The sequence below is a fragment of the Aethalodelphis obliquidens genome, unplaced genomic scaffold (genome assembly GCF_003676395.1).
Source record: "Aethalodelphis obliquidens isolate GAN/ISIS:26980383/991018 unplaced genomic scaffold, ASM367639v1 scaffold52, whole genome shotgun sequence".
In the NCBI taxonomy this organism is placed as follows: Eukaryota; Metazoa; Chordata; class Mammalia; order Artiodactyla; family Delphinidae; genus Aethalodelphis; species Aethalodelphis obliquidens.
The window spans coordinates 5,101,361-5,125,757 of NW_020837996.1; the positions used below are offsets into that span (position 1 = coordinate 5,101,361).

At 46.2% G+C, this 24,397-nt stretch overlaps 1 protein-coding gene across 2 annotated transcripts in view; it reads right to left on the reverse strand.

Moving 5' to 3' along the window:
* DOCK2 (dedicator of cytokinesis 2) overlaps nt 1-24,397 on the reverse strand; it is a 407,498-nt gene that overhangs the window by 26,080 nt on the left and 357,021 nt on the right. For both annotated transcript variants that reach the window (XM_027084336.1, XM_027084335.1), the window contains exons 35-41: nt 18,870-19,026; nt 16,214-16,254; nt 12,036-12,126; nt 11,291-11,410; nt 7,193-7,282; nt 5,506-5,610; nt 3,092-3,233 (exon numbers count right to left, since the gene is read on the reverse strand). In XM_027084336.1, the coding sequence (XP_026940137.1) occupies nt 3,092-3,233; nt 5,506-5,610; nt 7,193-7,282; nt 11,291-11,410; nt 12,036-12,126; nt 16,214-16,254; nt 18,870-19,026 (746 nt within the window). The remainder of the gene's footprint in view (nt 1-3,091; nt 3,234-5,505; nt 5,611-7,192; nt 7,283-11,290; nt 11,411-12,035; nt 12,127-16,213; nt 16,255-18,869; nt 19,027-24,397) is intronic.

Here is a 24,397-nt window from a genome sequence, read left to right on the forward strand (position 1 = left end):
GGGCAAGAGCGAGCAATACTTAACACAAATGAATAAACCTCACTGGGAGGATTTCCATAATCAGGAAAACTACCTTCCTTCTCAAGTCAAATAGCAAACAGCCTTCTCTGGGAGGGAAATCACCCTGGATTAAGTCTACAGCAGGACTGGCAAACTATGGCCCTCGGGTCAAATCCTGCTCACTGCCTGTCCTTGTATGGCTCACAGCTAAGAATACTTTTTATATTTTAAAATATTTGAACAAAAGTATTATGTGACGTGTGAAAATATATTAAATTCAAATTTCGGTGTTCATAAATATAGTTTTATCGGGGCACAGTCATACCCGTCCATTTATGTACTACCTACGGCTGCTCTCCCACCACAGCAGAGCTGAGTAATTGTGACAGAGACACATGGCCCACAGAGACTAAAATATGTCCTATCTGGTCCTTTACAGAGAAGTCTGCCAACCCCTATTCTAAAGTAGGTTCTAAACCATGTCTACTGATCTTAGCAATTGGACTTGGCCTAAGAGAAGAATCCAAACCTGTCCTGGAGAAGCCAGTGACATCAGAGCCCTCTGATCACGTCCAGCAGGATGCATGGCTTGACCCTCTCACCATGTGCTGAATGTATGCATGGAACCGTGCTGAATCTATACATGGAACTGTAGCTCCAAGGTCTAGGCAGAGGAGAGGGCGGGGGACAGGAGACACCCAACAGAGACCTTTGCTTTCAAATGTCTTCCACTACTTGGATACCTAAGTGAGAAGACATGAGATTTGTCCCCTTTTCAAACTGCTTGTCAGCTTTGCAACACGTAAAGGCAAGAGAACAGAGCCTTAAGAGCTTAGATTTTGGCAAAAATCCGACCCGAGTTCAAATCCTAGTTCCATCAATTCCTGGGACCTGGTATAAGCTGCTTACATTTTCTTGAGCCTTAGTTTTCTTATTTGCAAAATGCAGAGTAATACTACCCAACTCACAGGATTACTATGAGGATAAAATGAAACAATGCGTGAAAATGCCTGGTATGCCATCATGTTACAATAGTTAATAAAGAACATTCTGTTCACTAATCTTAAACAAAACAATGGCATTACAGAAAGAATGCAGACTTTGAGACAGATCTTGGAGTTCAAATCTCAACTCCATCATTAACTAGCTTTGTAACCCTAGGCAAACCACCTTACCTCTCTGCCCTGTATGTTCCTTCTCTATGAAATAGGGAAAATCAATACCCACCTAATAGGGTTGTATGGGGATTAGAAAAATTAGTTATAAAACACTCAGTCTCATGTGTGGCATGAAGAGGATATTTAGCAAATGTCAGCCCTCCCACTTTCTCTTTTCTACCTGGTTCCTGGAGCTGAATCAGGCCTGTGTATAATGACGTGGCCCAGTCACACGAGCTCTCCCCTCCCACCACGAGTTAAAAGGTCACAGAGTTGTTCAACACCAGGATATCCACTTAGAAGGGCCTTAGTACTAATCCCATGTCTCGCCTATAACCAAACTCCCATTTGTAACCAGCCAGGCCCACCACCGGTTGCATTTCCTCCTGCAAACAACCATGGTAGAGCAGGCATGAAGGGCAGGCGAGCACAATGAAAAGGTTACAGATGAATATTTATCACGCGAGGGGAATATATTTGGATTAAGGTTCGGCAGACTTAGCAGACCAGCCATGCAACCTGTCAGCCCCACTTTAAAGGATGTAACTTAATTTGTGCTACAGGGTGCAACACAGGAGCCAGGCTAGGTTAACGTACCCCCTCCCCCATCGCTCAGCTGTCTGCCTTATCCTTGGGTCTGTACCCTCTCTGACCCCCTGAGCCCTGACCCAGCCTAGCGTCAGAACCGGCCTTATGAACATTATGCTTTGCTGCAATGGAGCCCATTTCCAGCACGCTCTACCCAACCTCACTAGCACCATCTCCTGTCACCTTGGCCTTCTGTGTGCTCCAGAGAGCTGGCTCCATCGGTGGTACCTCCCTCCCTCCTTCCTTTCTCTATCTATCTCCTCTTGCTTTTTCCTTCTCTCTTGTTTTCTTTCTCTTTCTGTTAACCAGCAAGTATTTTCTGAGAGTTGGCTTCGGGGATTACTGCAGTGAGCACGGCAGCGCAGGTCTCTGCCCTCCCGGAGCTTCTGTTCTAGTTCTGTCTTTGAGAGCACAACAGATAACGACAGATTGAGATCAATTCTCTAAAGCAAACAAACAGGGTTTCAGATAACAGAGTCCAGAAGGCTTCTGATAAGGGGACCAGGGAAGGCCTCTTGTGGGACGTGACACTGAGTTAGGATCTGATGGGTGAGAGAGGAGCTGGGGGAAAGGCATTCCAAGCAGAGGGAAGAGAAAATGCCCAGGCCCAGAGGCGGGAACAAGCTGGGCATGTTTAAGGAACAGAAACAAGATCTGCGCGGCCAGAGAGAAAGGGAAGGAAGAGTCGGAGGCGAGGACATTGGAGACACAGGAAGGGGTCAGATGATGGACAGACAGCCTCGCAGGCCTTGGTCAGGATTTTGGTTTTATTATAAGGGCAATGTGGCACCATTCCAGTTCTCGGAACCTTTGCTTTTGCGGATGGCGGCTCTTCCTGCTGTCTGGGACATTCTTCCCCCCTCCCACTAAGCTTTGGCTCATTACCTCACCTTCAACATCGCCCTCCTCAAGGAAGCGTTCCCTGCCCTCCCAATCACGGCAAGCTGAAGGGCCTTCTTTTAGCATTGATCACGTTTTTCTAAATGCATATTTAACAATGCAATTAGCTGTTCAATGTCTTTTACTTGCTACACTGAAAGCTCCCTGGAGGTAGAACCACTTTGTGAGTGTAGTCTCCAATGCCTTGCACAAGGCTTGGCAGAGTCAGGGCTGGCAGTACTCATCACAAGAATGAAGGAATGAGTGAGTGAGTGAATTTATCAATGAAGGCAACATTTAGAGTTTCCTGAGATGGGTTCTTTTGGGATCCCACACTGGACACTAATATTGGCACCACTGCAATGATTCTGGCAGCAGTTCTGAGCTCTAAGACGGGGCTCTGTGGACTGAAGTCCCGGCAGGGCTGCCCATGCCTGGCCCTTGGCTGGGGCGTTCTTAAAGGATACACTGGCCTGGGGCATTCTTCACATCATCCCCGGGGGCAGAGGTTGTGTTCATCTTCTCTGCGTTGGGGAACTGGCTCATCAGCTGCATCTGGAAATCTTCTCTTCGCTCATACTCCTTCCCTCGGTAGATGAACACTTTGTTCTGCAGAGAAATGACACCCATCAGAGATCCCAGGGCCCAACCTTGGAGGAGATGGTTCAAGCAAAGCTGGGAGGCCTGTCATGGGGACCTTCTATAGATCTCTCCACTCGCTGTTTCTCCCCAAGGGAAAGAAAGGAAGAGCTCAAGTCACTGACCTTCTAGCTAGACACACTACTTCTTTAAAAAGATGGGTTCTAAAGGGAGAGGAGATCATGGATGCTGAGAACTTTTTCTTCAAACGATCTTATGTGCAGCTTCCAGAATAATTCCTCACTCAGCTTTCACTGTGTCACACCCACTCTCCCATTTACTTGACCACACAGTTTCCCTCCTGCTTTAATGGACCTTGTGGGCTGGACCATGTGGGCTGGACCTGTGGGCTGGAAGGGACCAGTATTCAGGTCCTCCATCACTTGGATCTGTGGAAACACGCTCTTTATTGCTCCTTGACCATGTCAGCTTCTTTTAGACTCTGGTAGTTTTCAAACAGGGGGTGATTTGGGATGCTGGCAATGCCTGGAAACATTTTTGGTTGTCACAGCTCCAGAGAGGGCCACTACTGGAACCTAGTGGGTAGAGGCCCAGGGTGCTGCTAAACATCCTTCAGTGCACAGGACAGGCCCTCACAGCTAAGAGTCACCTGGTCTAAAATGTCCACAGAGCTGAAGGTGAGAAACCCTGTTTTAGATCATATCTGTGCTGCCTCTAATGGCCCCTAAATTCTTCTGTCCAAACCCATGTCTGCCACTGACCTTTATATATCAGTGTTTGTTTCCAAACCTGGCCTCTCATCACAAAAGCCTAGGAGCCTTCTAGAAGTTCAGATTCTTGGGCCTCACTCCAGACCTGCTGAAATGGAGTCTGTGGGAGTGGGACCCAGGAACATGAACTTTTAACAAGTTCCCCAGGGGTCTGTGATGCAGGATCAGGTGTGGGAAGTCATCTCTATTCCACGCAGGAAACCTTCACTAGCTCCCCCCTCTGCAGCTCACTCCGGAGGGCCACCCTGACTGCCACACCGATTGGTCATGGTGAGTGGTTTATCTCCTTGACGAGACTCAATCAGGTGAGGTCAGCTTTCTTTTGTATCTCCCTGACCTGAGGATTGAACCACAGACTCAAAGACCAGAAGGGAAGCCTTCAGCTGACCTAACGCAACTCTCTCCATGATGAATCAATAATCCAGGAAAGCAGCAGTTCAGACACTGTGCTCCAGGGGATCCCTGAGGGTCCCCAAGACCCCGTCAGGGCCTCACAAGATTAAAACTCTTTTCATCATAACAGCCATTTTCCTTTTTCACTCTCATTTCCTCATGAGTATACATTTAAGGCTGCATGATGCAGATTGAATGCAGAAGCAGATATAAGAATCTAAGCTGCCTTCTCTTAATCTAGATATTTAAGAGATTTGCAAAAATATGAAACAATCTCACTATATGCACTAATTTTTTATTGGAAAATACAGCCATTTTCATAAAGATCTAATTTATGTTAACATATGATGGGTTTATTCTTATTTTTAAATAAATGGATACAGTTAATCCTCCGTGTCTTCAGGTTCTTAATCCATGGATTCAGCCGTGTATCAAAAATATTTGAAAAAAAATTCCAGAAAGTTCCAAAAGGCAAAACTTGAATTTGCTGCACTCCAGCAACTATTTACATAGCATTTACATTGTATTTGGTATTATAAGTAGTCTAGAGGTGATTTAAAGCACTTAGGAGGTTATATGCAAATACTACACTATTTTACACAAGGGACTTGAGTACTAGATTTTGGTATCTGCAGAGGGTCCTGAAACCAATTCCTGGTGGATACCAAGGGACAACTGCATTTAAAAATCTTCTTAGCTTTAATTTTGAGTATCGTAAATGTAGACAGATAAAGTCTACAAATACAGAAGTTCTTCAGGGGCCTTGATCATTTTTCAGAGAAAAAATGGCCCTGAGACCAAAAGGTCTGACAACTAGTGCTCTGCAGTGCCCGCTGGGTAGCAGAGCTCCTCCAGCCTCTCTGAGCACCTCATTCCCAGTATGGGGTGCTCACTACCTCACAAGGCAGCTCTGATTGCTGTGTATGTAGAGAAACACGGGGGGTGGCTGAGGTGCTGAGGATGGAGGGGGACTGGGGTGTGTGTGAAGGTGGGCACAGCGTTCAGACAGAGAAGGGCACAGGTTCTGAGCACAAGCAGAGCCTCAAAGCACAGAGGGAGAGCCGGGATGCCAAGGCCGCGGATCCCTGGCCTGTGTGCTGCGTCACCCACAGACTTACCCGGAGAAAGGAGGGGAAACCCTGGCCGTAGTATCCCACAGCAAAGTAGTCTGGCTTGGGTCTGAGGATTTTCATGATGTTTTCATAGAATTTTGCCTGCTGGACCTGGAAGAAGAAAACTCACAGCTTGTGACAACACAGATGTGTATTAAAGGCACATTCAACTCCAAGAGGCCACAGTTAAGATGGGATCCTTCCACCAGAACCAATGTGCCGAGTGCAGGTGTTTGCATAGTCATGGAACTGTCTGTAATCCTAATAGTAATGGCCGTAACCAGATACCCTGTTAATCACGCTACCTGCACCAGCACATTTACTTGCATTGTCCTCATGACAATCCCATGGAATTGTATCTCTGTTTTGCAGATAAAGAAATGGTATCTCACAGCGCAGCCAGGAAGTACGGAACTGAATCCAGCCAGCTGTTCAGAGCCCCCAGCAGCATCGTCACTCCACTCTCACTGGAAGTGTGTTTGTGACGGCCTATGGATGGATAAGTGTTTCCGGATATAGATGTCTTCCTGTGTATGCACACCTAACATATTTCATCAATTCCAAGAGGTGTGTGTTTTTCATATTTTAACATCTTTGAAAATAGTTTGTGTTTTACTTTACACCTAATGGCATCTCCCAATTACTATTAACTGGAGAGAAATCATGATGGGGCACATAAAATAGACTGGTGCATCTTAAATTGGACACAACATGGAAGATAAATGTGTGTGGCCCTGGACATGAAGCCTGTGCGACGTGGGCTTGGTGCGTGGATGTGCATATGCCCATCAGCGTGTGCGTGAGTGTGTACTGGGTACGTGTGTGTGCATGGATGTGTGCTCTGTGTGTGCCTGTGCACTGCACACGTTTAGAAGGCGTGCGTGCCTCCACACCCACAAACAACTATGTGGACAGACCCGGGTAGATATAAGTGTTTCTTGGTGCAAGTAGTGTGTGTGTTTGCATCATACCTTAGAACACTATAATCCATGTCCATGCCCCCACCAGAGAAAGCTATCAATCTTCTTCCAACATTCTGACTCTCGTTTTACAGTTCCCTACGAACAGCTGGACTGGCATCTCAAAATGGGCTCAGATGGGGCCCTGGGGTCCTGGCTCTCAGGCCAGTGGGAAGAGAGTGGGGGGAGCAGACAAAAAGTTCTGCATTTTCCCTGCAGGGGTCACCACCCCCAAGCCCTGGCCTCTGCGGCATAAACAGGATAGGCTGGCTTCCCCCCACTTTCCACTGGTACCACCAAGTCACAAGCTTCGAGGAGCTAATGGGGATGGCCAGATGGGGAGCATTTTAATGTGATTTACCTGTTAATCAGAAAGCGCGCATTTGCGTTTTTATTTAATTGGCCTAGTGATTTGTGGGAATTTTCCTGCAAATGTAGCACAGTGTTTACTGGGTGGGCAACGGCAGCGGCCCCAGCGCCAAGCAGGTACTTAACGCTCCATCTGAGAAACTGATGAGTTTTCCCAGAAGACCTCCCTTTGGAAATATTTCCAACTGGGAGGGAGACGCTCAGCACAGCCTGGCTCAGCTCAGGCCCTACTTCCATTCCTTTCCTGGTGTCCTAACCCCATGTGGCTTCCCGCACCGCCTCCCCCTCTGCCCAGCCTCTCTGCCGGGCTGAGGCCCTGAGCACCCAGCCTCCAGGGCAGTCAGCTCCCCCTGGGGACAGCTTACCAGGTTCTGGCTCAGCAGCTGATAGTCAAAGATTTCCATCTCATACTGTTCCGCCAGCTCCTTGCACAGACTGATGGCCTCTTCCCACATCTACGAGGAAGGTCGTGGAGACAACGGTTAGGGGGACCTCCAGGCTTGCAGAGCTCTTGCTAAGGAAGGGACCAGGGCAGCTCTCTCCTGGGACTGAGCCACAGGCCTTACTCTGGCCCGGACCCAGTCCCACACCCAGGGAGCTGAGCGTTTCCCAGGAAGCAAACCTACCCTCTGCCTCTCACCCTAGTTTCGTGATAAATAATGGAACACCCATAGACGAGGCTGGGTACTTTATTTACATGCTCTCGGGATCTTCACAACCACCCTGAGAGGTGACTAGTAGCATCTGCATTTCCCAGGTGAGAAATGGAGGCTCAGATCAGCAGAGCATCTGCCCCAGGTCAAACGCCCAACCAAAAGCAGGGCCAGGATGCACACCCGAGTGTGACCCTCGACCTTGTGCTTCATTCCCTCCCTTAGAAGTGCTCAGTAAATGAACATTGGACTGCCTCAGCTCCCTGTGTGCAGGTGGGGCAGGGAGGTGGTAACCCCACTTCCCAAAGAGAAATGGTTCACAAAGAAGTAAGAGGGCAGCGAGTTTCCGGGGACAGAGCTGAGGCCAGATCCAGTTCCCCTGATGTTCGCTCTTAGGATCTACCCACTTAACAGATTTTAAATGCACAACACAGAATTGTTAACTATAGGCCCAATGTTGTGCAGAAGATGTCTAGAATTTATTCCTCTTGCGTAAATGAAACTTTATACCCATCCATCACTTCTGAACGGTGTTATTTAGGGTGACTGTGCAGGGGGCAGCATGAAAAAGAGTGATGAAAACTTCTTTTAAATAGGTCTTTTCCATCTTTAAAAAAAAATCTGAAAAACAAACTCTGGACAGAGGGGGTCCTTTTCATCTGCTCCGTTTTGACTGAAACCAATAGATTATCATTCCATCCTTGATCAAAGGGGTCAGCAACCTCTGCAGAGAGGCAGAGGGAGGTGCTGGGTGGGCTGGAGATCTGGCAATCTCAAGGGACACCCATTACATTTCACATTTGGCTTAAAATGGAAGATGCACCTTAATGGAAAAGCTGGGGGAGGTGGGGGAGGAGAGGGGCGACGTTGCCAAAACACAGCGTGTGCTTTGTCGCAAAAGTGCTCTCTCTGCATCCAAGCATAAAAATAAATAAAGGCAAGTGCTGAGTGGAGGAGCCACGGCTGTAAACCCATGGACAGCTTAGTGAGCAGCATAAAAATGCTTTATGTGCCAGGAGGAATCAAGTCCACAGACCAGGCTGGGCTGAGGCTTTTTTTTTTTTTTTTTTTGGCTGCATTGTGTCTTTGTTGCTGCGCGTGGGTTTTCTCTAATTGCGGTGAGAGGGGGCTACTCTGTGTTGCAGTGTGTGGGCTTCTCACTGCGGTGGCTTCTCTTGTTGCGGAGCACGGGCTCTAGGTGTGTGGGCTTTAGTAGTTGTGGTGCGTGGGCTCGGTAGTTGTGGCACACGGGCTTAGCTGCTCCACCGCATGTGGGATCTTCCCCGGACCAGGGATCGAACCTGTGTGCCCTGCACCGGCAGGAGGATTCTCAACCACTGTGCCACCAGGGAAGTCCCTGGGGCTTTCTTTAAAACCCCCAGGCCGGGCCAGGGGACTGTTCAGCTCAAGTGGAGGTCTTTGCCAACTTCCCACCATAATATGCCAGAAATACTCTCCCCATGTGTTAAGAGATCACTAAGGGGCCAAGGAGGGGGACAGGCAGGGAGTCAGATACCTGGAATTTCCTTCAGGTCTGCCCATGTGGTCACTAAGACTTCTGACAGTCCCTGATCCCTGAGTCTCATACATTAGTTACTGAGCATCTGCTGGCTTCTGGGCATGGTATACACTGACGGAACAGTGATAAAAATGGCCAAGACACAGTCTCTGCTTTCATGACACAGAAGTGTGTAAAGCACACACATAAACAGATGTACTAGTTGGGTTTTGAGGGATGTAGAGGAGTCCACCAGGTAATGACAGATGGACTTATGGAGTAGAAAGTCATTGTGCGTGTCTAGATCAATGAGTCTCCATGAGGGGAGATATGGGGAAAGGAAGTTAAAGGGATGCTAAAGAGTTTGGGCTTCATTCTAGAAGCTACGACAGCAGTGGCTTCCAGGGTGAGCTATACCCATCTGCCCCCTCCTCTCTGCTCCCAAAGTACTTTAATACCACCCTGTTCCCGCCTCCTTTCCCGCCTCCTTTCCCCGTTATTGCACAACACCAAAGGGTGCAATTATCAAAGATGATAATTGGTATGTCTGCTTTGCCCACTAGATAATAAGCCCCTTGACACTGGGGATTATGCCTTTTTCCTCTCTGCTCAGCACAGAGTGGGTTGAACTGGATAGTTGGCAGAGGACAAGGCTTGACATGTCCTTTTGGGGCTTTCACACTGTGACTGACTTAGTCAGCTCATAAACCAAGAGTAAGCTCTGACATCGAGGCAGCAGGACAGGAGGTTCCAGGGGTGGCAGAGTCTCTGCCCTCAAGAGGCTTATAATTGTAAATTATAAAGACAGTGTTCTCCAACTGCTCAACTCCTGGGAATTTATAAGCCCTTCCACAGACATTACCTCATTTTATCTTTCCAGGGAAGGTGGGAAGATCAGACTAAGACAGATGCAATGAACTGCAGTGACAGAACAGGCCAAAATTAAGTATTAAATTGTGTCTTGATGAACTGTAAGAGGCCTTGCCATTCAGAGGAGAGGCAGAGCTGTATGGAAGCTGGAGGACTCAAGAAAAACTTGACAGAGGAAGTGGCCAGTCAACTGGGGCCTCGAGGGCAGAGTAGGTAATAACGATGACAGTTAAAATTTAACAAGCTACTACTATGTACCAGGTCCTCTGTTAGGTGCTCTACATGCATTTTCTCACCTAATTTTCACAATGCAACTAGGAAGTACGTACTGTTAATGTCCCACTATTATGGATGGGGAATTGGAATCTCTGAAAGGCCAAGGAGATTGTGGGTGGTAGAGGAACGAGGCTTGAAACCCAGAGCCTGAGCACTTAACCACCGTGCTATGCTTCCTACAGCATTTGGGTTGGTGTTTCCTGAAGGTCTACTGGAGACTGGAGGATGGGCAGTAGCAGGTCTGGCCAACCTCCAGACCAAACCCAACAAAACATCCTGTTCTTGCTGTTTAGAGATCAATGATGGTACCATGATGTCATTCATACATTCAATTAATTAAGTTATTCAATATATATCTACTAGGCCCCATATGTAAGGCTCTGTGCTAGCTACGGGGCACTTAGCAGTGGACAAGGCAAGTCTCTGTGCTCATGGACTTCTAAAGTGGGGAGCCAGACATGAGCAAGCAAAACCAAAATGATCAAGGTCATGTCTGATAGTGATAAGTACTCTGAAGATAAGTCAGTAAGCGTGACTCAGGGCAGGAGTGCTGCTGTGTCTCAGGTGGTCTGGAAAGGCCTCCTTCAGGACATGACATCCTTTGCTTGGGCAAAACCCTGAGCTGTGAGAAGGAGCTGGCCATGGTAAGATATGGAGGAGAAATGTTCTAAGCTGGGAAAAGCAAGTGCAAAGGCCCTGAGGTGGAAAAGAGCTTGGCATAGAGCATGTGAGCAAAAGGGAGCCTGGCAGAGATGAAATGAGAGAAGTAGTCAGGGGACAGCTCGTGTGGGGCCTCATGGGTCATGGGAGGGATTGTGTAATTTGTTCTAAGTGGATTGGGAGAGCCATTTGAGATGACTGTAGGCAGGACAATGGCGTGATCCAATGCATGTTTTATGATCACCGTTTCCCATATGGAGGATGATCTGTTGGGGGGAATAGAGGATGCAGGGAGATTGCTTAGGATTCACTGAGTGTCCAGGTGAGCAATGTTGGTGCCTTGAATGGAGGTGGAAGGAATGGAGATGGAGAGAAGTGATCAGACTTAGGGTCGGGCGGGAGAGCTGACCAGACCTGCAGATGGACTGGGTGTAAAATATGGGAGAGAACAATCCTTTCTGGTAGCTAGGGTTTCCACAGAGAGAGGAAGGGCAGGGACCAATTACCTTTCCTTTGTCAAAGTAGCCTATGATGATCTCATAGAGCGTCTCCTTCAGCTGTCGGTGGGTCTGGGGGTGCTGCTGGCCTGTCTGCATGACCTGCGATGCACACTGTTCATCTGACCACTGCGGAGAGAGGACACACACAGTCACCTGAGGCAGGTGTCTCCCCTACTGCTGAGGAGTGGGAGGAAGCCCTGCAAACACCCCTGCCGGCCTCCTTGTCACCCTGAGTGTCAATCAGAGAGATGCTGGTCTGCAGTTTCCATGGGAAGCGCCTCTTCATTGCTGTGGAGTTACACTTATTTGACTCTCCATTGGCTCATGTGTACGGCTTGTAGGATTTTTCTCTGAAACCCTGCAAGACATGGTCTCAGCACTTCAAAAGCCAAAGGAAATCTTACAGACTTTGTCCTGCTCCAGCAGCACTTTCAAGAGAAGAAAAACAGCTCACAGGGCATGCTAATGATTTACAGTTGATGTTTGGATGTTATATAAAACAGTTTGAATGTTATGTAAAACTGCAAGACGTATCTCGGGTGTTGTTGTTGCTGCTGAATGTGAGGGTCACTAGAAACCTTATGTGACCAGACAAAGCAGTGCAGAAAAGTAACCTGCCAGCTTAAGAGTTTGGGGACACAGAGCAGAACAAAATGTATTTGGCTAATTCTTTTTCTTTTTCACTCTTCAACTTGCTGTGAGGGCTCCATGGGGGTCCCAGCATGAATCCCCTTTACTGGAAAGGCAGTACCTTGAGAAGCCAGGTGTGGAGAAGGAGTGTATAGGCAGCCTCTGTGTAATTGTCACAGTCCAGGTGAAGGTCGCGGAGTTTGTACAGGTACCTGTTTGGGGAAATATGCTAAATCACCAGGTGCAACAATCAGCAGGCAGGTGGCAGGGCCAGGCCAGAAAGAACAACTGAGCCACAGGGAGTCCTCCATTCCCTCTGTCCAGACTCGCATGGGCGACAGTGATAGCACCTAGCACTCGTGGGGCATTTAGTATAGGACGGGAACCATGCTGAGTATTTTGAATGCCTCAGATCACTTAATCTGTCTGACAATCGTGTAAAATAGGTCCATCGAGACTTCTCATTTACAGATAAGAAAATTCTGGCCTGGAGAACTTAGGTAACATTCCAGCCGGTATTCAACTTGATACTGAAGACTCTGCCCAGAGCAATACAACAAGGGAAATCAGGCAAGGAGAAATAAATAGCTTGTCAGAGGTCATGTGCTAATGAATGAAGAACTGGAACGTGATCCCAGTCTAACTGCCTTCAGAGCCTATGCCCTCATCATTGTACGACTCCAAGGGCATGGACAAGCCACAGCACTGTAAAGGGCAACTCCTACCCTCTCTTCAGTGCTCTCTAGATGTAAAGGAACTGAATTTTCTGATAAGCAAAGGAAGTGGACCAGGGGCTAGAGACTGGATATTCACGTGGAGGCCTGGAGCCGTCAGCAGAGAGAACCTACTATTCAACTGTAATCACATTCCCATCTCCCACCCTTTTCCAATGTGACAATCCAGTTCTGAATCCTAGAATGAGTCTACGGTTGAAAGGTGTTAAGAACCGGACAAGAACAAAGGAAGGGAGCTTAGGTCAATTACCTGATACATAGTAAGTATTAAGGGGCAGTGAATTCACTTCTCTGTGCCTTAGTTTGCTCATCTGTAAAATGGCAGTGCTCAGAGAACCTACCTATAGAGTTGCTGGGCCTATAAAGGGACAAGCAGATCGTGTATAAAAGGCTCTGTGAATGACAGCCTGCACTGCTGCTCATAAATGTGAGTATGCACCGAAAGCGATTAGCCCGTAGCCAGTGCTGAGCAGTGACAGCCATTATCTACGATCATTGTGAACCACGTTCTTCTACAAAACATTCCCTCCTGCCACTGCTGGAAACAGAATCCAGAGCCAAAAAACCCCCACTGCTTTGGTGACTTGCACGTCATCAGGAGCATTTATTTAAACTCAGCTCTCAGTAATTGGTGAAGGGAAGATGCTGTGATGTGATGCCCTTGGTTCTTCCTCCAAGAGGAAAGGTGCTGTCTGTAACCATGCCAATATTCTGCCTTGGCTGTCTAACTACAGGGAACAAAGGGCTTCTCAAGCATCTGTACTCAAAGCAAGTCTCAATGCTCAGGCTTAGATTCCTTTTATAAGAAAGCTTTCTGCTTAGAATGTCACCCAAGGAGGAGCTAGAGCTGAATGTCCCTGGCTACATAAAACATGGCCAGAGAGCCAAATGGAGGCTGCCTGAACTCAGGGCAGGGACTGCCAAAGATTTTAAGGGGAAGAAAGTTCAATTAGTGGTTTCTGATAACTAATGAGCTAGTGACCTTTTCCTCATTTATTTATTCAATCAGCAAAGCTGTACTGAGCACACAGGCTGTACCAGGCATTACAGATAAATGGTGGCAAAAGCAGATGCCACTCTCAGGGTTTGGGATTTATAATTTAGGAAAAGGGACAGGCATCAATCAAATAATCAAATAAGTAATTGCAAAAATACAGCTGTGATCAATGCTCTGAAGGAGAGGTCTATGGTACTACGAGAGCAGGACTCATCCAGGTAGGGCTTCTAGAAAGGTTCCCCTAGTGTGACAGTTGGGCTGGGATCCCAAGGTAAGAGGATGAGTAGAGGAGCATCCAAGAGAGATTCTTCATTCATTTATTTATTCTACTAATGGGTGCTTTATATATCAATTCATCCTCCCAACAATTCTTTTATAGGTAAGAAAACTGAGACCTACACTCGAGTAGATAGAGCTAGAAATAGACAGAACCAGGTTTTGATAGCAGCTATTTCTGCCACTACAGTCACTCCTGCTGCCCTAACTTTCTGCTGATCAATAGAGCTTTCAGGGAAACTCCACGTGGCGTGTGTGTAAGGAGTGTTGAGCCTGCGGTCAACCTTTAAAAACCCCTGCGTAGATGGTCAAATCCTGTCTTATCTCCACCTGCCTGGCCTTGGTCTCTTAGATTCCTGATGACTGGGTCCAAAAAATTTGAAGAGAGTAGTCAGAGGGAGAGCTTCCCTGCTGCTTTCAACTCCTTAATTGGCCAAGGCACCCCCTCCTATCCTTTGTCAACTCAAGGGTTTGGTGATCAACTACAGAGCCCAATGGAAGACACCCTGATGGGCCCGACTAGGGATTTGAATGCAAACAGATGCCAGGTGGGCAGCTTGAGTGAGGTGGATGGGATGAAGTTCAATGGGGAATGGAAACGATGTCATGACCAGAGCACTCCTGCCCCCGTCTAAAGGGGCCACTACCACCTAGCCTAGGCAGTGGTCGTCAGGACAGGATGAGGGCCCAGTGTTGCCATACCTTCTGAGTTTCTCAGAAGAGGGAAATTTTGATTTTTATGTAACATCTCTAGAGTTTTAAAATTTGGCAACCAATTAAAAATGTTTTTAAATACTATGCCTGCCAAATAGGACAGATTTTCATACTATATCCTGTTTACAATGTCTGGTTTAGGCAAATGTGGTCTTCCTAGATTACTATAGGATTCACATCTCCAAAACTTATGGAAATCTGGGATTCCCCATCTGTGTTTCTAAAATGGGAAGAAAAGAAAAGATGTTGGGGGAGAGAACCATGTGCCAGGCACTCTACCTGTAGCATCTCATTTAATCCTCAGAACAGAACGGAAACATTCTACATGGGGAAACCTCAGCCCAAAGACACTGAGTGATTTATCCAGGGTCACAGAGGAAAAAAGGTAAAGCCCCCCAGGCCCTTTGGATCCAAAGCCCCATGCCACTACAGTGAGTCATGTCTAGTGATGTTATAAATACTAACCAAGCTCAGGACAACCTATGGAATTACCTTTTTTCCAAATGATAGTTCTTATTTCTGGAATAATGCTAAACTAAGTACCTAAAAATATTTGCAGTATTTTGCAGAGTGAATTTGGACTTGCAGTCTCCGGTCTTTGACAGAATGTGTCAAAAGCCTTGAAAGGGCCTTGGTCGTTAACCCTTACAGTCAACGCCACTGTGCAGGCTTTTGTCTCACAAGGAGATGCATAAAGATATATGTATGTCCCAGAATTTTGTCATTGTGCTATTTATGATAGAAGAAAGTTGGAAACAACCTAAATATTCAACAACATAGGATTGGCTATATAAATTATGGTGTATTCTGGAAAGGGAATTTTATAGTTTCATTAAAAATTAAGTTGAAATACTTCTGTTGACATGCTATTCTTGTCAAGCAAAGAATAAATTATGAGCAATATGATCTCATTTTTGCAGAAACTAGGCATGCATAGAATTTGATCTATATATAAATATAAAAATGTCTGGGAATATGTACAGATTATGGGAGTTTATTTCATTTTTTGTTTTGCTTGTCTGTATTTTATGAGGTTTTTTTGGTAATAAGTATGTATTATTTTTGTAATGAGTAAAAGTACCAATAAAAAAAACTTTGGAGGAAAAAAATGAGATCCTGAGACACACTGGCAAGGGAGTTCTTTGCTTCAGCCGAATGTCCCCCCAAAATCCTTCATATGATGTTCAAATACATATCTTTTAAATGCCTACAAAGAAGCGGGCATCATACATCTTGGTATTTTTTTCCCTTCAGAGCTGGGCTGGCGGATGTTCTAACTACCAACCCTGGACTAGGGCTCCGCATGCCAATCTTGTAACAAACGCAAGTGCAATTCACCAGCTCAATCCACAGCAAAACAGCATGGCAGGTCAGAGAACTCCAAGTGGATTTGGGGGGCTGATTGTAGGAGATGGAAGGAGTTGAATCTGGGGAGATGGATAGGAATCAGAACAAAGAGGGTCTGAGTGTCAACAAGATATGCTTAAACTCTATGCTGAAGGCAGCGGGGAGCCATCGATGGATATTGAGCAGGAGAGTGACACAGCAGGCCTGGGTTTTAGAAAACAAAAATCTTACCTTATGTACATCTCTTCCCGATTGTTATCTTTGTAGAAATTCTAGATAAGGGAGGAAAAACAGTGATGAGGTTTTTTCTTTGCAGAGCCGCAGGGGTGGAAGGCAATGTGATGAAGATGAGAGGAAATTGCTATGTACTACCTGGGCGAGATGGGAGCAAGAAATTTACTTTCCTGAATGCATCAAACAGCTCATTCTGCCTTGAAAGTCACTTCCCTGATCCTTAGACTATGAAGGGACAGAGGAAGTATCTCAGCCATCACATCGGGGGGTGCAATCCAGCTACTGGCTGCACTGAGGGATGCCAAGATTGAGGCCGTTTACTCTGACAAAGTCTACTATGAAAGGCAGCCCAGCTTGATCTTTGAAAGCCCAGACCCTGCACTCAGGCAGAACTGAGTTGGAATCAGAGTAATAGCAACAGAGTAATAGTAATCACAACAGATCCCAGTGATGATAACAGATCATAACTTCTGATAGTGTAGAACTATCAGAAGTTATGCTGAGATTCCACAGTCAAAAACATTTAAGCCTGGCAATACCTATTCCAGCTCAGGGCTCATGTAGACCAGTAGTTGTCCTGGAATCCTGAGCATTTTAAAACAAGTCCTTACAGATTTTGAGCCAGGAGGTCGGGACCCGATCCTTGAGCCACACTTTGAGAAAACCCAGGTTTAATTCAATGCATCCATGTGCACCTGAGGCTTCGAGAGGGCGAGGTGATGTGTTCCAGGTGTTCCAGAGCATAGTCAGTGGGTGGCAGAGCCATACTAGACCTCCAGACACACCCACCCCATCCTGTTCTTCTCCCTGATACCATGTTTAAGCCACACACCAAAATCTAGCAGAGTCTAACTGCTTATAGACCTGCCTGTCCCAACTTTCTCCCAGGTCAGATTCTGACAGTTGAAGGTCAGTTTCTTCAACCAACTTCTACCTCTCCAATGAGAGAAACTGCTAAACTCCTGGAAAACGCCTCTTCCTGGTGCTCTTTATGTAAATTGGGCCTTGTGGAGTCATTAGCAATGAATTCCTTTCTGCTGTAATCAGGAGTTTTAAACTCCCCTTAGCATTTCAGAAAATCAATGGCAATATCTGGGCTGTTTAAAAAGAGTCCACTTAGGGAACCTAGAAAAATGGTACAGATGAACCGGTTTGCAGGGCAGACATTGAGGAGACACAGATGTAGAGAACAAACGTACGGACACCAAGCGGGGAAAGTGGCAGGGGGCGGTGGTGGTGGTGTGATGAATTGGGAGATTGGGATTGACATGTATACACCAATATGTATAAAATGGATCACTAATGAGAACCTGCTGTATAAAAAAATAAAATTCAAAAAAATAAATAATAATACACTTTAACATAATGTTGCTGAATTGCAATGACTTCAGCATTCATTACAGATATGTTAGTCATTTTCAAATCACTGAAGAGGAAGTGTATTTTAACTATAGAATTAAAAAAAAAAAGAGTCCACTTCGGGTAAACAGAAGACATACAACAGAACTATGGGGACAGGATTTATATTTCTGGAACACTGGCAATGGCAGGGGGGATTGATGTGATAGATGCCACATGGTCTTTTGGTCAACTTTATTCATTTTAACCACTTTAGGGTGGGCTGGCATGGTGAGTATGAAGCACTGTGGCTGCTACTAGCTGTCTCATAACCACATCACAGTACATCTGAAGGGAGACTATTTGGGAGCTGGCCAATGGCAGGTCGTGTGGCACAGGGGTGAAGAGTCTGGGTTTGGGACTAGCTGCTCTGGTTAGCCTATCCCATAGTAATTTTCTATAAATACTAGTTATCAGTTATTACTTCGTTCTGTAAGAGAAGGAAACAAACACACAGTGAGCATTTAACCATGGGTCAGGACTGCGCAACCTGTGAAATAGGTACTATTATTTTCACCATGGAACAGATAAGAAAACTAAACCTTCAGAAAACTTTCTTGACTTGTGTAGTCTATTAATTACCAGAGGTAGGATGAGAACCCACAGCCTATGTGACTCTAAAACTCATACTCTTGACTTCTTTATGCTGCCACCTTCCTTCTTTGTGTGTTAAATGCTAAAGGAAATACTGTCATCCCCTGACAGCTGCAGGGGATTGGTCCCAGGACCCCCACAGACACCAAAGTCTGAGAATGCTCAAGTGCCTTAAATACAATGGCGTAGAATTTGCATATAACCTACGCACATCCATATACTTTAAATCACCTCTAGATTACTTATAATTACTTAAACAATGTAAATGCTATGTAAAGAGCTGTAAATCCAATGTAAATGTTATGTAAATAGTGGCCAGCATGAGGCAAATTCAAGTTTTGCTTTTTGGAACTTTGTGGAATTTTTTTTCCTCATTATTTTCAATCTGTAGTTGGATCAGCAAATGCCGAACGCTTGGATAGGGAGAGCCAACTATAGTCATTCCCATTTCATATGTATGATAAACTGAGGCACAGGGAACGTGAAATGATTGACTTCAAGATGCAGAGCTAGCGGATGTCAGGGAAAGGACACTCTCACGTTTGTCTGATTTCTAAAGCCCTTAGTGCTGCTTCCCTATCCAGAGCCATAGTGGAACCCAAAGCCAGACCTGCTCCCAAGACTCCGATCTGACCCAAAATGGGGAGAGCCGCGCACATACCAGCAGGTTCACAGTGCAGCTCATGCGGTTGTCTTTGCTCTCGTCCGTCATCACGCCCCGGTAATCCAGCAGCTTCTCCAGGAGGCCTTTGACCAGGTTCACAAAGTTCTCCACGGACTTGGAGATAGTCGGGTGTTCTGCAGCACACTCCATCAGGCTGCGGCACAGACGGGACGGCAGTGAGCTCGAGGCCAAGGGAGAAAGAGCGTGCCCGGGGTTGGTGGGCGGGGCTGCGAGTTGGGGGCGGGTCTCGGGAAGGGTGGAGAACAAGCCAAACAGACAGGTGTATCCAAGCTCCCCTGGTTCATTGGCTCATTTTGTTCCTTTATTCAATCACTTAACTCATTTATACATTTATTTGCCCATATGGTGTAGAAAGTAACTTTTTCCCCACCATCAAAATGAGAAAAAATAAAAATAAATTTCTACTGAGGGCAATGGTGTGGAGAAATGGTCACCTTTACAGATCCACATTGGGAGTAAATCAGTACAACTTTTTGGGGCAGCAATTTTCACAATATCTGTAAAAATTGTCAAAGTACATATCCTTTGATCCAATAATTCTACTTTGGGGAATCTATTTTACAGAAATAATCCCAGAAGTATGTAAGGATATATTTACAGTACGTACAAATTGTGTCTAATAGTGAAATAGCTGGAACTATCTTAAATGTCCAATTAAAGCATATTCACAAAATGTGACTATGAAGTCATTAAAACGTATGAGATCAATATGTTTTGAAACAAAAAGCTCTGTAAGATGTATAGTTGAGAAAAGTGAGTCTCAGAACAATACTTACGTTCTATTTAACCAACTCGCAAAGAACCTACCACGTCCCAGGCATTATTCTAAACGTCTTACAAATTTTACCTCATTTAATCTCCCATCACAGTCTCATGAAATAAGATGTTTGCAGATGGGGAAATTAATGCACAGAGAGGTCAACTAACTTGTCCAAGGTCACACAGTTGGTACATAACAACAGTCTGGCTCCAGCATCTGCTCTCAACCATCAAATGCTATATGTATGTGAGTGGAAGTTCATGTCTACTTTTTAAAATTTTATTTTATTTATTTATTTATTTTTGGCTGTGTTGGGTCTTCATTGCTGCACTCAGGCTTTCTCTAGTTGTGGCGAGCAGGGGCTTCTCTTGTTGTGGAGCACGGGCTCTAGGAGAGCAGGCTTCAGTAGTTGTGGCTCGCGGGCTCTAGAGCACAGGCTCAGTAGTTGCTCCATGGCATGTGGGATCTTCCCAGACCAGGGATCGAACCTGTGTCCCCTGCATTGGCAGGCGGATTCTTAACCACTGCACCACCAGGGAAGTCCCTGTGTGTCTACTTTTATGTGTCTCTGAGTGTTTATGAATGTGACAGATATGGTCAGGAAGGATAAACACCAAACTAAATCCACGTTGCTTCTGAAAAGGGGTCTAGGTGGGGGAATAGAGGAGGACAATGTTCATTTTTCAACTGAAATGTGCATATGGTATTTGAACAATTTACAACATTTGTTGTAATAATAATATTCTAAATTTTAAAAACAAAAATTAAAATAGTGACATTCCTTAAGTACCTATCAGTTGCTAGGCACTATTCCAGGCATTGTGTAGGGCGGGGATGGGGAGAAAGATATTAAAAAAAAAAAAAAAAGAAATATAAAAAGATCATGCCTACCCTCAAGCAGCCCACAGGAGAGGTAGGGAGAGACAGATGGATTAAAATTTTGGTTAATGACTACTTCTTCATCACTTATTCTCCACCAGACATTGTCTAATCACTTTTTCTAAAGAAATGATCACAGTCATAATGGTAAGTAAAAATTATTCCCCTCATTTTGCAGATGAGGTAATCAAGGCCCAGAGAAGTTAAATGTCCTTCCCAGCATCATTCCGATAGTCAGTGGTGACCTTGGGAATCAAGACAATCACGGGTCAGTATTTTCCGCAGAGAAACACTGTGGTGTGTTCTCAGGCATCTTGAGTAGACAAGCATTTCCAAGGCTACGTCTGTTTCTGCCTACTCTGCCCATAGCAGTTTATAAGTCCCAAGAGCTCCTAAGAGGGGGAAGGTGAGGAAGGCAAGGACTCTGGAGGGTCATTCTGCCCAGAAGCCAAGCCATGCTGCAAGGACACGATGTCTCAAACTGTGGCTGTGATCAGAAAAATCCATCTTCGCCATGAGAGAAGCACCTGTTCCCGGCTCTCAAGGAGAGATGGAAGTTGCCCTGTGATTTAGGCCTGTCTGGCTCAGTCATCAGCTGTGCCTAACTCCTTGTGGGATGGTCACTTCCAGCCTTGCCTTCCGTCTTAATGACAATGCAATGAAAGTTTGTCCCAGTGTTTGGGGTGTGATTTCTCACAGCCTCCCAGTAGAAGGCATCTGAGGGCCTGAGCATGGCCAGACCAGTGGCTCTCTGCCCTGGTCGCATGGTAGAATCACAAGGGGAGCTTTTCCAAAGCTCAATCTCCACTCTAGGTCAATGTCTTTGTATCTCTGGGGATGGGAGCCAGGAAGCAGTATTTTATTTTTTCAGCCAATATTAAGAACAACTGGCTTTGTCTGCTGCCTTGCAGACTTCAGTGTGCTTGGGAATCACCTGGGCACTGCGTTCATTGATTCTGATTCAGCAGGTTTGGGGTAAGGCCTGAGATTCTACATTTTGACAAGCTCCCAGGTGATGCTATATGGTTGGTCCTTTGAGAAGCAAGTGTTTAGAAAAACGAAGTCTTGGCTTTCTTAATCTATTTTTTAGCCATAAGGTAAGAAAAGTGCTCATACGGTCTAGGGTGGGAGAGGTAGATGGGCAGATTGGTTTGAAATCACCCATCCGTCCACCATCTATCTATCTGTCTATCTGTGCACTCAACATGTACTCTTCTGGGAACTAGGGATTCAGAGATCTCAGAGCTAGCAATTCACTGACCTCCAGGAGTTCACCATCTAGCAGTGGAAGTGGATATAGAAATAAAAACTAACTGTAATACATGATACTATCATTTATTGAGTACCTGTGTTCCAGATGTTGTGCTAAGCTGGTTTTACTGATTACCTTGTTTAACACGCATATAATCTTCTTGAGGTAGGCATTGTTGTCACCCTCAGTTTGTAGGCTAGGCTCGAGGTGCGTGGGGCTGAGTTCTAATCTCCATTCTGCCAACCTGCCAAGGTCCTCTCCTTTGAGCCCAACAATGGAATGGAAGTGGCAACGATAAAGAGCTAGGAGACTCTCGAAGTGATGCAATAGTCCCTCACTCGGTGGAAGGAGGGATGGCAGAACACTGGGCACTCCGCATCTACGCTCCTGCCTTGGTGGGGGCTGGAGGGAGCTCACACCTCCCTCGAATAGACCTGCATTCAGTATGGGAGGCCTTCAGAGGGAGGGAGTCCTGACCCACACCTTTGTCAGTGCCTACGGAACTGGACTTTTCACTTATTCCTTTAAAAACTATGTATTTTGTGCTTCTTATGACAGGTCCCCTTTCAACTGAACTGGTCTCAGTGGCATCTGGGCCCCAGAACACACCTTCTCTGTCCCTTTCAGGCTTCCAGCCCCCGTGCCACTTTTAGAAATATTCCCAGGCAGATGGAATACAGGAGGGTAGAATGTGTCTCATTACTCCATTCAGTATGGGACTCTCACTTTAAGACAGATGTGGACTAATGCGAGTGGGCTCCACGGAGAGCTCTAAGGATGGGGAGGGGCGGGATGCTGTGTAAGGCTGTGCACTGCATGAGAGCACGTGAATACTGAAATGCGGCACCACTTCATGCCCTCACCCTTGTGCCTCGATGCAGGGCTTCAGCTGCCACCAGAAGGGAAGCCTTGCTCGATTCACAAAAACACCATCCAGTTACCAAGCCATGTGCCCACAGGACTGTGTCTGCCCAGAGTGGGCCCTATGTATCAGTGGAGGCCCTGAATGAGGGGCTGGGAAGGAGGGTTAGAGGAGCTGAGGTTCACTAGTCTGGAAGAGGAATGATAGGTAAGCTCATGCCTTCAAATAATCACATCGATATCCACCTGATCAATGATAATAATAACTACTATTTCCAGATTACCTACAAGGTGTCACAAACTGTGCTAAGCACTTTTCACGATGTGTCTTGTTTCTTCTCAATAAAAACTCTAGGAGTTGGATGGTATTTTCATCCCCAATTTGCAGATAAGGAAACTGAGGCTCAGAAAGTCAAAAGGAAGGAAGGTGCAGGGACTTGGCCCCTGGGTGTTCTGATGGGGTCCTGACTCTTCAGGTTGGGCTTGATTAGTTTTGCAAAAATCATTCACGCTTCTGTTTCAGGAGGAAAATAATGAGCTGTTTTTTAATTTCCTTGACCTCTAAGGACTCCTTTTATAAATAATCGCTCAGGAAGGATTTGAAAATCCTGCTGATCATCTGAAGACTGGCCGCAGGGCCCCATCCGCTTATAAAAATGGAAACTGCCAGCGCCAGCCCTGGTCTCACTTCTGGTCAATATTTAGATGCTTCCTTTCTTGAGCTTTAAGAAAAACATTAACTCAGGCACAATGTCATCTCCCCACTGGACAATCAGTCTCGATACCTACCCGAGGAGCAGATGATGGGTTGCTCCGCTAGCCCAGGGGCCTTTGCTTTCTAGGTGTTTAGTGATGGCTGTGCACAGTGACAGGAGGGGGCGAGGGCAGCTGGGACGGTGCTGCCTGGGACTCAACTCTGTCCACGGGTCTCTGCCCACTGGGCAGGGGAGAGAGGGTCATTGTGAGGGTCAGAGCAAGACCTTCAGTCTGCTTTTGTTGTTAAAGTTAAAATATTCCAAGAGGACTGGGGAAAGAATTCAAGATCAGATATATATCAGAGAATCATACAAATCAGGGAATCTACAATTAAGAGGGAATCTGGGGGCTTCCCTGGTGGCGCAGTGGTTCAGAGACCGCCTGCTGATGCGGGGGACGCGGGTTCGTGCCCCGGTCCGGGAGGATCCCGCGTGCCACGGAGCGGCTGGGCCCGTGGGCCATGGCCGCTGGGCCTGCGCGTCCGGAGCCTGTGCTCCGCAACGGGAGAGGTCACAACAGTGAGAGGCCCACGTATCGCAAAAAAAAAAAAAGGGAATTTGGGATGTGTGAGTCACATTCCTGAACCTTGGAAAAAGTCCTCACTCTTATCATGGTGTCAGAGATAGAAACTGGGAGTTAGGTGAGGGATCAAAGGACATTTCCTGAGCTTCTACCTGCTGTGTGCACATGTTTTATAGTTATTCACTCTTCAGTATAACCATAGGAGGCTTATTATCCCCATTTTACAGCTGGGCACACTGAAGCCAACGATGGTGCATGACTGTTCCAAAGTGGTGCAGCTGCTAAGTGCTGGAATCAAGATGGAAATCCAGTGACTTCCTCCAACGATACACTAATGGCCAATAAGCACATGAAAAGATGCTCAACATCATTAGCCATGTAGGAAATGCAAACTGAAGTGACAATGAGATTTCATTTCACACTGATTATAGGATGGCTATAATCAGTAAGATGGATACTAACGAGTGCTCAGAA